This window comes from the organism of the source record quoted next, unplaced genomic scaffold (genome assembly GCF_019419815.1).
Source record: "Pyrus x bretschneideri cultivar Hongxiangsu unplaced genomic scaffold, Pyrus_bretschneideri_v1 Contig10, whole genome shotgun sequence".
NCBI classification, from domain to species: Eukaryota; Viridiplantae; Streptophyta; class Magnoliopsida; order Rosales; family Rosaceae; genus Pyrus; species Pyrus x bretschneideri.
In genome coordinates this window covers 3,595,199-3,612,151 of record NW_025999391.1, presented here as the reverse complement: position 1 = coordinate 3,612,151, position 16,953 = coordinate 3,595,199, and the positions used below count along the sequence as shown (strand labels likewise).

At 37.2% G+C, this 16,953-nt stretch overlaps 2 protein-coding genes across 11 annotated transcripts in view; both read right to left on the bottom strand.

Moving 5' to 3' along the window:
* Positions 1–16,953, bottom strand: part of LOC103926717 (TMV resistance protein N-like) — a 45,660-nt gene that overhangs the window by 24,357 nt on the left and 4,350 nt on the right. The window contains exon 4 of one of the 9 annotated variants that reach the window (XR_007251351.1): positions 11,104–12,160. The exons of 7 other annotated variants lie outside the window; for them this stretch is intronic. The gene's annotated coding sequence lies outside the window, so the exon portion shown is untranslated. One more of the 9 variants, XR_007251352.1, reaches the window with a different exon arrangement.
* Positions 34–16,167, bottom strand: LOC108865505 (probable WRKY transcription factor 19). Of its 2 annotated transcripts, XM_048565933.1 has the most exons (3): positions 15,653–16,167; positions 14,860–15,560; positions 34–528 (listed from the first exon to the last, which is right to left on the bottom strand). In XM_048565933.1, the coding sequence occupies exons 1-3, from the start codon at positions 15,965–15,967 to the stop codon at positions 285–287; spliced, it is 1,260 nt and encodes a 419-aa protein (XP_048421890.1). In that variant the 5' UTR covers positions 15,968–16,167; the 3' UTR covers positions 34–284. The 2 variants fall into 2 exon arrangements, with proteins under 2 accessions (XP_048421890.1, XP_048421885.1); XM_048565928.1 differs by lacking the exon at positions 34–528 and having other exon boundaries at positions 13,816–15,560; positions 15,653–16,164.

Sequence of the window (16,953 nt, the reverse complement as noted above, 5' to 3'; positions counted from 1 at the left end):
CTAATGATATAAAAGCGAATTTCAAGATGCCACTGGACTTGTAAATCAAGTTTTAAAAGATAACAAATAGGATATTACACATTTGTCCATAACTTGCGCTTTGTAATGTATAAAGCCTTGCCTATTTTTCATCTTATTTCTTGGACAGACAAGTGAGCTCTCAAAGAACAAAATTTGCCGTAAAGTTTTTCCTAATTCTATTGGATAACAATGTTTAAAGATTGTCGGATTATAAGTCCGCATCATCTTCAATTTCACTGGCTTCAGACCCATGATCATCACTTTCACTTGTTTTCATACTCATCAGGTCTTTTAACATATTTCAACATGCTTTTTGAGATACATGAAAGCATATTGCAACCTTCTAGCTCAATATTTTCGAGAGCGGGAAGAAATTCAATTGATGATGTGTATAGCTGTTCAACCGATGTTCTGCTTATATTTAAGGACTTCAAATTATCCATTGGCTCCAAGATCTCAGGGAAGTTTCGTATACCGGATGCAGATATATCGAGTTCCTCAAGACATTTCAACTTACAAATGCTCTTTGGGATACTTGACAGCCTATAGCAACCTTTTAGTTGAATTATTTTGAGACCAGGGAGAAACTCGATTGGTGATGGTAGCTCTTTAACCGCTGTTCCACTTAAATTTAAGACCTTCAAATGTTCCATTGGTTCCAAGATCTCCGGGAAGTTTTCAAGTTCAGAGCACCTAGAGAGATCGAGTTCCTCGAGATATTTCAACTTACAAATGTCGTTCGATAGACTCACAAGCCTCTCGCAACCAGCCAATGATAATTTAGTTATATCCCGGGGAAGCTCAAAAAACTCGCCAAGAGATGTGCAGCCGTATAGATTAAAACTACCAGAGGCTTTCAGCTTACAACTGTTGCTTGGAAGTTTCTCAAGGTCTCTGCAATAACTTATATTCAAGTAAGAAATATTTTCGTTAGACCAAACTGATTCAGGCAACTTCTTTATACCACTGCTTTTTAAATCTAAGTATTGAATATTTCCTGGCATCTCTGGAAGGTACTTGAGACTTGTGCAGCCTGCAAGATTAAGGTGAGTAAGCTTGTCAAGATGTTGAAAATACGATGGAATTTCAAGCAAACTTCTACAGAAACAGAGATGTATCTTGAAATGGTTTTTGAATAATGCGAGAGAGAGAGAGAGAGAGAGTAGTTCAGAATTAAGGAGGATCTAAAGAACCAGAAAAGAGAGGGGGAGAGGGAGACTAGTTCAGATTTTACTTGAAATGGTTTTTTACTAGATGCACAAAGTTTCAAAGGCTCTTCTGGAAAAGCTATGACTAAGAGATGACCAGTTACAAAAACATAAAAAGGGGCACACAGGATGGGGCCCTCCCTTTACTTGCTTTGCCCACACGGTTTTGAATTTTTCTTGATTAGTAAGTCACCAATTTCTTTCAAGAAATTTCCAAACAATTTCCAAGCAGTTTTAATTGAGGACATTTCTAGAATTTCCTAAAGAAAATATGTGAATTTCATGCTACAAAATCGTAGAGGGCCGAGAATGTAGTTGTTCACCAATGGAGATGGACAAGATTTGGAATCTATATTTCTGAGCACAAATAACAAATTAACTCATTAAATTATTAATGAACAATCTTTAGAGTTACAAACTCATTTTGTTTGATTTCATCATAAGATATCACACAATCGTTATAACTATCAATTTCTCTACCATATTATAATCAATTCAAACAAAACGAATCTTAACAGTTAAAAGAAAACTAATGAAAATGTTAAAAGACATGCAGCACATGTAGAACAGAATCCCGATGATGATGACGATGACGTTGAAAACTTGAATGAACCCAATCAACTCCATCTCTCTATTTCTTGGATCAGATAGCAGAAAGAGAATCTGAACTACAGTCGCACCTGAGCCTAGATTAGAGTTTACTACAGAAAAATTGAAATTGTAGTCTGTGCACAAACTTACAAACGCTCCATGGAGGACAAAAATTGAAAATTTGGAGAAACAAGGATTAGTCACTTTCACATACTTAAAAATACTTTATAATTGATAATGCTGCTGCTTCAAAATTTTCTTCTAAATATGCTTAATTAAAAGAAAAGTTTGTCCAAAAGCATTTTCTGTAAAGCATCTTTCAATAAAATGTACGCATGTTCCAAGAAAATCATCAGAGTTAAACAATACAAAACATAAAAAATATAAAGACGAAATTGCGCACACTTTCAGCGCAGAAACAATCTGCATTCAAACGGAAGAAGGGTTATAAATATATCCCTAGTGGAGGACTTAAAAGAGAGAGGTGGAATTTCCTCCTGATGGAGGAAGTTTGCTAGTGCTAGTGGAGGACAATGGTAAATGGTCATAAAAGGGACAAATGGGATGGGACCTCCCTCTCCGCACTTAGACACGGCTAAGTAAAAGAAAAAGTGGGAGGGATTGAGATAGTGGTGCGGTGGGGTGGGGTGAGTTCCAAATTTTTGGATTAAAAATTGAAAGAGTGGGGGATTGTGGGGTCGGGTACAAACACTAGTGTTTAGAGAGAGAAGTGACCAAACCTACTTCCGACCCTTTCTTTTTGAAAATTTCCAGAATCATTACACAGAAAATTCGAGGAGAATTCTCATATATGCTTACCACCTCTATTTTTCGAGTTCAAATATTCTACGTTCAAAACTTTGGGCTTCTCTCATATTTTGACACTTATTTACCACTAATTTCCCTTTAAACTCTGTTAACTCACCTAACAACACTAAAAATAAAATATAAAAATAAAAATAAATATGGAACGTGAACAACCAGATCACCACCATCGCACCGCAACCATCCCTCTCCTCCTCCTCCTCCTCCTCTCTCTCTCTCTCTCTCTCTCTCTCTCTCTCTCTCTCTCTCTCTCTTCCAAATTGAACTCCTGTGTTTTGGGCGAAACCCACTTCACATTGAATATCCTTAATCCCCAACGACTTCGCTAACGAGACACTGGAGCACCGTATCCCCCTCATCACCGGCATCACCAGCCGCTTTCTCATGTTTTCTTTAATTTTAGTGTCCTTGCTCGTACAACCTGATACCAATTCGGCGCATTTATATTTGTACAAACATAGACTATAGTTGAAGCAGTTGAACTATTGCAGAAGATCCTGAACTTTGCAGTGAATTAAGCAACCTTGTCTTCAGGTTTTAGAAGCCTAGGCTGAGAGGTGTTCCTTCCTCGGGCGCAGTTGCTCAAGTGCAAAAGTCAATAGCGCATTCGAAACGACCACCATATCTATTTTACTCGTCCAACCGAGCTTGGTCGTGAGTTAGCACGCCCACATTCACAAGAAGGATGTAGTTAGCATAGTAGTTACTCGGCTTGCATACCATGTAGGCCTAGTAGTTTTTATGGTCAACATTTTGGCATGACCTATGAGACCTAGTGCAAAAACTACAAATTTTATAACTATTGAAACTCGCACTGTCAAGAAGAAAACAACGATGGGAAAAACATTGAAAATCAGACATCTACAAATCAGAAAATTGGGTTTTCAAGCGCAGAACTGGCATAGGACCCTCTAGTTGCCGTCACGCCAATCCGGCAGCATGCCGAGAAGTGGAAATCAATCTTGAGGACAAGAAATTAACAGCGATTGTCACATCCCAACCCGGGCTCGACGTTGCCGTAACACGATATTGCTCACTTTGGGCCCCAACCACGCCCTTATGGTTTGGTTTCTGGGAACTCACGAGAAACTTCCCAATGGGTCACCCATCTTGGGATTGCTCTTGCCCAAACTCGCTTAACTTCGGAGTTCCTAGGGAACCCAAAGCCAGTGAGCTCCCAAAAGGCCACGTGCTAATGGAGCTGGGCATGTACTGGGCGATGTGGGATCTAACAGCGATGGCTATCACAAAGACTACTAACCCCATCGATTTTTGACCTCCAGAAGGGATGGTCAAGGAAAACGAGGACAAAGACGATGAGGCCTCGGACGTCCTTCCTAAAACCTATCTAACTCCATTTCAAGATTTTGAGAGCATAAATAGTCTCTGGTGGTCAACAATGAGAAAAAAAAAATTGTGGTAAGGACGAGAGTGTCAATTGGCTTATCCGATGCTTAGTGCCTAAATTTAAGAGTTAACCTAATCGAGATTAGATGATGCCAGGATCGGATTTGATAAACTTTTTGGCAATTCGCCTCTTTTGGGATCTTTTGTTACTCTATTAGCTTCTTTCTTCCAACGTCCAACGGAGGTGACTTTGCTCGCGTGTTTACAATCTATCCCAAGCTACCTAGACAGAACAGGAGCACCTTTTCATCTTTTCTGCTAATGTGATATGCGATCTCAACCTTTGAATCCCCGGCATAATGTTCGAACGGTGTCGCACCCTAGCGACATGTGAACTATTTCACCTTGATCCTACCTTTCGTTAAACCATTGCAAAACGAACTGTCATTAGTGAGGGTCAAATGTTGTGGGAAGAGACATTTTGCAATCACAAATACTTATTTCTAACGGGAAAAAGTCCTTGATGGGCGTAGGAAATTGTCTCATTGGAAATATTTTTTTTCAGACTAGCCATCGAAAATACTTTATTATCGACGCACAGGACTTGTCGTTAATAGTTAGTTTTTCATCATAAATGAATTTTCAAAATGACAAAGTTATTTTATTTTTGACATGAAAATGTGGTTGCAAATACTTATATAGTTGTCAAAATTACTTTTCAAAAGACGACATATGTTTTTTGCGATGATGTTGTTCTGACCAAACAATTGTGTTGAAAAATCATTTTCGAACAAAATAATCTATAATTATGATACAAATATCAGAACAATTAAATGCATTCATAATGTGTGTACATGCGAAAACAAATGGCAAATTAAAGATGATAGGGTGTATATCAGGCCTGTCCTTGTCTATGGAATGCATCAGTTTTGGATCACAATTCTATCACAATGAGATACACTTGTAGTAAACAAAAGCAAATTAAGGTATGTTAAAAAATTTGCATATTATTGTACTAGTAAACCAGGGAAGAGAAGCAGCATCGTCCCATGTACCCCCATGCTCATATTATTGTTAAATTAATGTTTTTCTATTGTTAGTCATCATTGTGTTTTCTCCACTATGTATCGTGGAAAATGACAGCTCATTTCCCTCCGTCGGAGCTCTCTCAGCTATCAAAGTACGTAGTGTTTTGAAAGAGAGAGGGAGAGAGAGAGAGAGAGAGAGAGAGCTTCCCGTTCACGACTTGAGGGGCTTGGTTGGGCACCAGGAAAAGTGGCCAACGGCCACCTCCAAGTGCGTTTCTTTATTATCGCATACCGCTTTCCTCACGTTTTCACCACGCGTTTCTTTATTATTTCATTCTGCTCACCTCACGCTTTCACCGTGCTCCAAGCCTCCCACAATGATACAAACCATTTACTTGGGACGAATTTTTAAAACTTTATGTTTTCTCATCTTTTCTTTAATCTCATAAAAAATACAAGTATATAACGAAAACAACCACCCTCATTTTCAGTATATACTATATTAGTACATGTTAGTTCATTTGATATTGTCTTCATATTTTATAATTTCTAGAAAAAATAAGAACAAACACTACAAAATCATGGAATGCTAAGAATGTAGTCCTACACTATAGGAGATTGCCTAAAGATTTGGAATTGTCTTTTTGAGCACAAGTGACAAATTAACCTCTTAGCGTGTTGTATGTTTATTTCTAATCTACACGTGTTCTTGGGAAATTCAGCAGAGACCTATAACCTATTCGTGTCATGAGCAATGATCCTCGTAATAACTAGTTTTTAGAAAAATACGTGCTTACATTTACTAAATTTTGGACATTTAATTTAAGGTGATGCACCATTATTTTGTGTTTTAGCCTAATCAAACATTGTTTTGTTGCAGGCAGAGATAGCCAGACAAGAAGCAAGGCTGAAAATAGAGAAAGAAAACCCCGAAAAGGAGAAAAGCTTTCTGATGGGAACTGCATCGAATCAAGATAACCAAGACGGAGCACTTGAAATCACTGTCAGCGGTGAAAAGTATCAGTGTCTCAGGTTTGCAATGGCAAAGAAATGAGGCATTTGAAGGGTGGGATAAAAACAAAGGCAAAAAAAAAAAAAGAAGCGGATAGCCTCGATTACATCTGATCTTCTACTTGCTTAATTTTGCAAACTTCATTATTTGTATGAATGCTCCAATTGTGTATATCCTGGCATCCCATTGCAACAAGTTAGCGTTGTTATGATTGCTTCTTAGCCTCAAAACCCCGATCCCCACATCCGATGAGCTGCATGATTGTTTAACTAATTCCTCTATAATTTGTAGTAACATGCTGCAACCTACATTGTTTCCTGAAGGTAGTTTAAGACAAAAATTGAAAATTTGGAGAAACAAGGATTAGTCACTTTCACATACTTAAAAATACTTTATAATTGATAATGCTGCTGCTTTAAAATTTTCTTCTAAATATGCTTAATTAAAAGAAAAGTTTGTCCAAAAGCATTTTCTGTAAAGCATCTTTCAATAAAATGTACGCATGTTCCAAGAAAATCATCAGAGTTAAACAATACAAAACATAAAAAAATATAAAGACGAAATTGCGCACACTTTCAGCGCAGAAACAATCTGCATTCAAACGGAAGAAAGGTTATAAATATATCCCTAGTGGAGGACTTAAAAGAGAGAGGTGGAATTTCCTCCTGATTGAGGAAGTTTTCTAGTGCTAGTGGAGGACAATGGTAAATGGTCATAAAAGGGACAAATGGGATGGGACCTCCCTCTGCGCACTTAGACACGGCTAAATAAAAGAAAAAGTGGGAGGGATTGAGATAGTGGTGCGGTGGGGTGGGGTGAGTTCCAAATTTTTGGATTAAAAATTGAAAGAGTGGGGGATGGTGGGGTCGGGTACAAACACTAGTGTTTAGAGAGAGAAGTGACCAAACCTACTTCCAAGCGCGACCCTTTCTTTTTGAGAATTTCCAGAATCATTACAAAAAAAATTCGAGGAGAATTCTCATATATTATTACACATCTATTTTTCGAGTTCAAATATTCTACATTCAAAACTTTCTTGGGCCTCTCTCATATTTTGACACTTGTTTACCACTAACTTCCCTTTAAACTTTGTTAACTCACCTAACAACACTAAAAATAAAATATAAAAATAAAAATAAATATGGAACGTGAAGAACAAGATCACCACCATCGCACCTCAACCATCCCTCTCCTCCTCCTCCTCCACCTCCTCCTCCTCCTCCTCCTCCTCCTCTCTCTCTCTCTCTCTCTCTCTCTCTCTCTCTCTCTCTCTCTCTCTTTCACCCTTCCCATTTGAACTCCTGTGTTTTGGGCGAAACCCACTTCACATTGAATATCCTTAATCCCCAACGACTTTTCTAACGAGACACTGGAGCACTGTATCCCCCTCATCACCAGCCGCTTTCTCATGTTTTCTTTAATTTTAGTGTCCTTGCTCGTACAGCCTGATACCAATTCGGCGCATTTATATTTGTACAAATATAGACTATAGTTGAAGCAGCTGAACTAGAGCAGAAGATCCTAAACTTTGCAGTGAATTAAGCAACCTTGTCTTCAGGTTTTAGAAGCCTAGGCTGAGAGGTGTTCCTTCCTCGGCCACAGTTGCTCAAGTGCAAAAGTCAATAGCGCATTCGAAACAACCACCATATCTATTTTACTCGGCCAACCGAGCTTGGTCGTGAGCTAGCACGCCCACATTCACAAGAAGGATGTAGTTAGCATGGTAGTTACTTGGCTTGCATACCATGTAGGCCTAGTAGTTTATATGATCAACATTTTGGCATGCCCTGTGAGACCTAGTGCAAAAACTACAAATTTTATAACTATTGAAACTCGCACTGTCAAGAAGAAAACAAGGATAAGAAAAACATTGAAAATCAGACATCTAAAAATTAGAAAATTGTGCTTTCAAGCGCAGAACTGGCATAGGACCCTCTCGTTGCCATCACGCCAATCCAGCAACACATGCCGAGAAGTGGAAATCAATATTGACGGCTAGAAATTAATAGCGATTGTCACATCTCAACCCGAGCTCGATGCCGCCGTAACACGATATTGCTCGCTTTGGGCCCCAACCACGTCCTTATGGTTTGGTTTCTGGGAACTCACAAGAAACTTCCCAATGGGTCACCCATCTTGGGATTGCTCTTGCCCATACTCGCTTAACTACGGAGTTCCTGCAGAACCCAAAGCCAGTGAGCTTCCAAAAGGCCTCGTGCTAATGGAGGTGGGCATGTACTGGGCGATGTGGGATCTAACAGCGATGGCTATCACAAAGACTACTAACCCCATCAAATTTTTACCTCCAAAAGGGATGGTCAAGGAAAACGAGGACAAAGACGATGAGGCCTCGGACGTCTTTCCTAAAACCTATCTAACTCCATTTCAAGATTTTGAGAGCATAAATAGTCTCTGGTGGTCAACAATGAGAAAAAAAAAATTGTGGTAAGGACGAGAGTGTCAATTGGCTTATCCGATGCTTAGTGCCTAAATTTAAGAGTTAACCTAATCGAGATTAGATGATGCAAGGATCGGATTTGATAAACTTTTTGGCAATTCGCCTCTTTTGGGATCTTTTGTTACTCTATTAGCTTCTTTCTTCCAACGTCCAACGGAGGTGACTTTGCTCGCGTGTTTACAATCTATCCCAAGCTACCTAGACAGAACAGGAGCACCTTTTCATCTTTTCTGCTAATGTGATATGCGATCTCAACCTTTGAATCCCCGGCATAATGTTCGAACAGTGTCGCACCCTAGCGACATGTGAACTATTTCACCTTGATTCTACCTTTCGTTAAACCATTGCAAAACGAACTGTCATTAGTGAGGGTCAAATGTTGTGGGAAGAGACATTTTGCAATCACAAATACTTATTTCTAACGGGAAAAAGTCTTTGATGGGCGTTGGAAATTGTCTCATTGGAAATACTTTTTTTCAGACTAGCCATCGAAAATACTTTATTATCGACGCACAAGACTTGTCGTTAGTAGTTAGTTTTCCATCATAAATGAATTTTCAAAATGGCAAAGTTATTTTATTTTTGACATGGAAATGTGGTTGCAAATACTTATATAATTGTCAAAATTACTTTTCAAAAGACGACATATGTTTTTTGTGATGATGTTGTTCTGACCAAACAATTGTGTTGAAAAATCATTTTCGAACAAAATAATCTAGAATTATGATACAAATATCAGAACAATTAAATGCATTCATAATGTGTGTACATGCGAAAACAAATGGCAAATTAAAGATGATAGGGTGTATATCAGGCCTGTCCTTGTCTATGGAATGCGTCAGTTTTGGATCACAATTCTATCACAATGAGATACACTTGTAGTAAACAAAAGCAAATTAAGGTATGTTAAAAAATTTGCATATTATTGTACTAGTAAACCAGTGAAGAGAAGCAGCATCGTCCCATGTACCCCCATGCTCATATTATTGTTAAATTAATGTTTTTCTATTGTTAGTCATCATTGTGTTTTCTCCACTATGTATCGTGGAAAATGACAGCTCATTTCCCTCCGTCGGAGCTCTCTCAGCTATCAAAGTACGTAGTGTTTTGAAAGAGAGAGGGGGAGAGAGAGAGAGAGAGAGAGAGAGAGAGAGAGAGAGAGAGAGAGAGAGCTTCTCGTTCACGACTTGAGGGGCTTGGTTGGGCACCAGGAAAAGTGACCAACCGCTACCTCCAACTCCAAGTGCGTTTCTTTATTATCGCATACCACTTTCCTCACGTTTTCACCACGCGTTTCTTTATTATTTCATTATGCTCTCCTCACGCTTTCACCGTGCTCCAAGCCTCCCACAATGATACAAACCATTTACTTGGGACGAATTTTTAAAACTTTATGTTTTCTCATCTTTTCTTTAATCTCATCAAAAATACAAGTATATAACGAAAATAACAACCCTCATTTTTCAGTATATACTATATTAGTACATGTTAGTTCATTTGATATTGTCTTCATATTTTATAATTTCTAGAAAAAATAAGAACAAACACTACAAAATCATGGAATGCCAAGAATGTAGTCCTACACTATTGGAGATTGCCTAAAGATTTGGAATTGTCTTTTTGAGCACAAGTGACAAATTAACCTCTTAGAGTGTTGTATGTTTATTTCTAATCTACACGTGTTCTTAGGAAATTCAGCAGAGACCTATAACCTATTCGTGTCATGAGCAATGATCCTCGTAATAACTAGTTTTTAGAAAAATACGTGCTTACATTTACTAAATTTTGGACATTTAATTTAAGGTGATGCACCATTATTTTGTGTTTTAGCCTAATCGAACATTGTTTTGTTGCAGGCAGAGATAGCCAGACAAGAAGCAAGGCTGGAAATAGAGAAAGAAAACCTCGAAAAGGAGAAAAGCTTTCTAATGGGAACTGCATCGAATCAAGATAATCAAGACGGAGCACTTGAAATCACTGTCAGTGCTGAAAAGTATCGGTGTCTCAGGTTTGTAAAGGCAAGGAAATGAGGCATTTGAAGGGTGGGATAAAAAAAAAACAAAGAAGCGTATAGCCTCGATTACATCTGATCTTTTTACTTGCTTAATTTTGCAAACTTCATTCTTTGTATGAATGCTCCAATCCTGTGCATCCTGACATCCTATTGCAACAAGTTAGCGTTGTTATGATTGCTTCTTAAACTCAAAACCCTCATCTCCATACCGAATGAGCTGCATGATTGTTTAATTAATTCCTCTATAATTTGTTGTAACATGCTGCAACCTCCATTGTTTCTTATTAAGGTGGTTTAAGACAATCATTTTAATCAAAATTGTGTTCGCAAACATTGTTTCAATCCATTTTGATCTCAATCTTGGTTGTGTGATTTTGTTTATACTTGGTAAATGTCTCGATTTGAACAAGAGATTTTATCATTTTGGTAAAAGTTCATTCTTGTGTGGCACAGAACTGAGTGCAATAGCGTTTTAGGATTCATATGAAGTTTGTGTCGCGTATGGACCTCGTAGAGTAAACGCGTTCGGTTGCTTGGTCACGATGAGATTGCTCAATGGTAATGTGCTATGCTCTAACTTGTGTTTCGTGAACGTATAATTGCAGGAACAGAAATTATTAAATTGGATTAACAACATATTGTGTCTTACAAGTCTCGTCTATGCGAATCCATAGGACTGTATTTGGCTGCAGACAAAAAAAAACCCTAGAAAATAGGGAAAAACCAACTAAATCCATAGCATACCCACGTTCCTTGTTCTCCCCGAGATAATTTGCAGGTTGTCCACTTCAGTTTGGTTGTACCGTTTTTAAAAGAGGTAGTGGGTGTTACAGTCGCATGTTAAGGAGAAAGTATAGGGAACAATAACAAGGAGGCACCTAAGCATGGATGGATGGGAAGACAAGCGCATCTTGATTTAAGGTAACCGTTTGATGGGTTAATGGGCCAATCAAACGGTTGACTAGTGATGTAGTGGGAGAGGGAGGGAGTTAACAAAAGTTACTCTTCATCCAAAATCCCGCCCTTTTTCAATTGCTTCGGAAGTTTTCCCCCACAAACACTCACACTCACAACTCACAACTGCAAACTAGCATAGTTCGAGTGAAAGAGAAGATCAATCGCTTCGTTCTGAAAAAATGGGCACTTCGAGCCTAGAGTTCTTGGACGTCAGACTGCTCTTTTTGCTGTCCATGTTTTGCATGGCAAGTGGTTTCGGTAGAGGAGTCAAAGCAGACGGTAGAAGCCTCTTGCAGCATCACAACAAAAAAACTTGAAATTGTGAAAGCTACACGTACGATGATACGCCTAAAAAAACTTGAAACTGTGGAAGCTTTTTTTCCAAATGAAATTCCAATGTGACAAAGGATTGTGACAATTCTTTAGAATTATGGCAGGAAGAATTGCAATCATAAGAAGCCACTGCAACGATTCTCATTTAATTCGTGAAACTGAAAAGTAGGAGTATAGGAATTCTTCTCTATTCTTGGACGGTTCCATGGCTTCTCAAGACAGCTTTTTGTAAGTTTCCCACAGATGGCGCCAACTGTTGGATTGGAAAATTTCGGATCCTCCAATCTTCCAACAAGTAAATCCTGTAACTGTGATCAGAAGCCCATGACACCATCTTTGTTTGCCATCAATGAGGGAGGATGGAACCTGCAAAAAAACATTCCGGCGCTCAAGTCAATCTTTGTTCAAAATAATTGCAATACATTGTAAAGCTATCTGATACTTCCCTCTACCCCCATGCTGGTGGAGTTGTTTGGCCCTATATAGCCATTCAAGTCCTAGGCTCCAAGCCTCACTTTCCTTATATTTCTCCATGTTCCACATTCATGTATGTATTTGATCATGCTCCTTTACTTTACCCCCACTCTCCATGTTTAGCATGCTGGTGACTTGTTTAGTGGAGAAGTAATTTTTGGCTGCCACAAATGGTAACATAATGGTATGATCATTCATAGAATGTAGGCTTATGAAGATTTGTTGACAAGTTGTGTTTAGATTTTATATTATTGTCCCCTTGACTGCCATTGCATGTATTGAGACCAATTATTTTCTTGGTGATTTTTTTTTTTCAACCTTGGTGATTTGTGCGGTTTAATATTATATGTTATGTTTTTGGAGTATAGCGAGTTGGGAAACCTTTTCTTTTTGAATTAATATCTTTCGCTTTGTTTCATCTTACAGGTGCAGCTTGAGGGGTCTCTATTGTGGACTAAGAGTGCAGATATAGGTGGTAGTTTCAGAATTGTAGGATTAATTTGAATGCTTTTCTTGGTAACAAGAAATTTGGGGTTTTTCATGATGGCACTACCATAGTTCTGTGAAATAAAGTAAAGGAGATAACTAAAGATGGAAAATTGTACTTGTGAAATGTGTTTTCCTTATTAAATGTTTGTTGTAAAGCAATAGAAACATTTTTTTATACATATTATCAAAGTTTATGACTACATATGATTCGTTATGAAAGTTTATAAAAAGTAAAGATATAAGCACTAACTGAATTATAAAAAAAATTTAACTCCCTTTAAAAATACTGTTCACAAAATTTTGGAGTTGAATCTTTCACGAAATTCGTAGGCCTTGTTATTACGAGCGTTTATAAATGTTTTTTTTTTTTTTTTACATTTTTCACACTTGTAAATTAATTTCTACTAATTTTTTATTATTTTAATTCAAAGGGAAAATATTATTAACGAGAGTTTGTATGGTTTTAAAAATTCAAAGGATGATATAACCATGGTAAAAGTGTAGAGGAAGTGATCACAAGCGTTGTCATATTTTTTTTTTTCACATTTTTTGCACTCGAAAAATAATTATTATGAATTATTCCACATTTTTAACTTCCTTAAAACACTATTCACGAGGATTTTTATGGTTTTAAAAGCCAAATGACTAAATAATCATGTCCAAAGTGTAGATAATGCAATAAGGAACGTTACCATAGTTTTTCACATTTTTCAATATGGTTTTCTTCGTATAATTTGATTTTCCTACAAAATACTAAAGCACGATTAAAAATTTATAATAATTAGCTTACAAGTGTTAAAAATATGAAAAAAAAATATGACAACGTTCGTGGTTGCATCCTCTACGCATTGATGCTTACTTCATCATCATTTGAAATTTTATAACTCTCCAGACCCTCGTGAACAATGATTTTAGGGGGAGTGATTATCAATAAAAATTCATTATAATTAACGTAGAAATGAGAAAAATGTGAAAAAATATACCAACATTCAGGACTTCATACTCTACTCTTTTGCGATGGTTAGACCGTCATTGTATTTTTTTAAACCCTCTAAACCATTGTGAATAGTGTTTTTCCTATGACTTCAAAACAATTTAAAAAATAGTAATAATTAATTTACAAGTGTGAAAAAAAATACAAAAAAAATATAGAAACGCTCGTAATGACATGGCCTACAATTTTTACAAAGGAATTAACTCCAAACCTCGACACAATAGTCCATAAACCTTAGTGACAAACTCTAACCATCCAATTGTCGTTTACGTTTACCCTTTAATTTTTCATCATCGGGAACCATTTTTTGGAATTTCTTTTTCGAAAACATGATCTCATAGTAAATTGAAAAAGATGAACGGTTTGGATCATTAATATTACATTTTGATTTTTAAGGTTAGTATGAATATTGCTCGATGTTTATAAACTCTCTAGATATTATAGAATTTCAAGCAATATTTGCACAAATCTTAATTTTTCAAAGGTGATATCAACGATCCAAACCATCCATCTTTTTCATTCCACGAAAAAGATTATGTTTTGAAAAAAGAAACGCCGAAAAAGGGTGCCAGTGATGAAAAATCAAAGTATAAATGTAAATGACAATCCAACGATTGAAATAGTTTTAGCATCAGACACAATTGCTAATTAAAATGCAGTTTAAAACAAGGAAAACCTAAGACGTTAACTTAATTGAAGGAAATTGCGATTACCAGCAGACTTGTTCAACAGAGGTCAAGGATTGCATATCGAGGAACTTGTTCACCACCTTGAGAATGTTGGATAACGATGCTTAAGAATGTTGGATTATAAGTCCGCATAATCTTCAATTTCACTGGCTTCAAACCCATGATCATCACTTTCACTTGTTTCATACTCATCAGGTCTTTTAACATATTTCAACATGCTTTTTGAGATACATGAAAGCTTATTGCAACCTTCTAGCTCAATATTTTCGAGAGCGGGGAGAAATTCAATTGATGATGTGTATAGCTCTTTAACCGCTGTTCCACTTAAATTTAAGAACTTCAAATGTTCCATTGGCTCCAAGATCTCCGGGAAGTTTTCAAGTTTAAAGCACCAACAGAGATCGAGTTCCTCGAGATATTTCAACTTACAAATGCTCTTTGGGATACTTGACAGCCTATAGCAACCTTTTAGTTGAATTATTTTGAGACCAGGGAAAAACTCGATTGATGATGGTAGCTCTTTAACCGCTGTTCCACTTAAATTTAAGAACTTCAAATGTTCCATTGGCTCCAAGATCTCCGGGAAGTTTTCAAGTTTAGAGCACCAACAGAGATCGAGTTCCTCGAGATATTTCAACTTACAAATGTAGTTCGGTAGACTCACAAGTCTCTTGCAACCAACCCATGATAATTTAGTTATATCCCGGTGAAGCTCAGAAAACTCGCCAAGAGATGTGCAGCTCGCAATACCAAAAACATTAGAGGCTTTCAGCTTACAACTGTTGCTTGGAAGTTTCTCAAGGTCTCTGCAATCACTTATATTCAAGTAAGAAATATTTTCGTTAGACCAAACTGATTCAGGCAACTCCTTTATACCAGTGACTCGTAAATCTAAGTATCGAATACTTCCTGGCATCTTTGGAAGATACTTGAGACTCGTGCAGACCCCCAGATCAAGATGAATAAGCTTGTCAAGATGTTGAAAATACGAAGGAATTTCAACCAAACTTTTACAGCCCCAGAGATTTATCTCCACAAGTTTTAGACTCCTAGAGAGATTTGGAACTTCAGTTAGACAGTTAGAGTACGACAGATCGATAACTTGCAAGTTGACAAGTATCTGCAACAAATGAAATAGAAATATAAAGAATTAATATAATTTCTACACTTGATTTTATACAAGAATTAAAATAGGCATATAATATAATATACCTGCGCTTCTTTCCAAAGCTCCTTAACTCTGCTATATGGCATATGAAGCTCAACTAGATTTTCCGGAGAAAAATTTGACGGCAAAGATTCCAGTGGATATCCCCACCACTTAAGATAACGAAGAGAATCGGGAAGGTCTAGAGAAGCGTTGAATGTGGAGCCACAACTGACAATTAGCAATATAAGGTTAGACATCACTTTGAAGTCTACACATTTCAATGGTCGCTTTGCAATGTTAAACCCATTAAGGACTATGGCTTCAACATTTGGAGTTTCCTGACAATAAGAAGAAAGTTTGAATGTGAACATAAACATTTGGAAAAAGAGTATTTCTGATGGTAACGATGTAGAAGTGTCATAGTCTATTAAATATCCAAGATATTTGGTTCATATTCCAAAGACTTCCTAACACAATAAAAATTCAATCAACTTCATCTTTTAACAATCTAACTTCTTTCTTATAAATTAGTTTTACTTTGTTCTGTTATCATCTAAAGTTTGCAATTTTTTTTCCTAAAGGAAAGAAAAGAAAAAAAATTGAATGCATTTGGCTCTTACCATGTTACTCTTCAATACACGATAGACATCCTCATCATTGAACAACCTATTCCGTTTACAAGGATCTTTAATACATTGTTCCTGAACAATTGTCCTTCCCATTTCTTGTAGCAAATCGTGTATCTCTATGGATTCCTCTTCTGAATCAATTGATATGAGAGACATATTACTGAGAATTCTAATGCCGGATTCCGCAAACAATCCACGAACATTTAACATTCGTTTTACCTCATCCACATCCCACCCTCTAAAAAAACATGCTATATCCAGAAATATCTCCTTCTCATGGTCTCCCAATTTATCATAACTTATTCTCAACACTTTCTGGATACTTTCACTGGGATATTGTTTCAGTTTGTTGAATTCACCTTCCCAGTCTCCTTTGCTCTTGCAATTGAAGAACAATGACCCCAGAACTGTAAGAGCTAGAGGAACGCCTTTGGCATATTGCACAACATTTTCTGCCGACTCCTTATAATCTGTTGTATGAGTACTGTTATTCTTGAAAGCACGCGAACAGAAGAGCTGAAGAGCGTCATCTGGTTTTAATACCTCAACCTCGTAGATGTAATCCTCTTCAACAGTTTGCCCAAGTGTGCTCCTATCTCTAGTCGTGATAATGATTCTACTTCCAGTGCCATACCGAAGACGATCGCCAGCTAAACGTTCCATTTGCATTGAACTACTCACATCATCAAGAACAATGAGGACCCTTGTGCGGCTGAGCCTTTCTCGAACCAAAG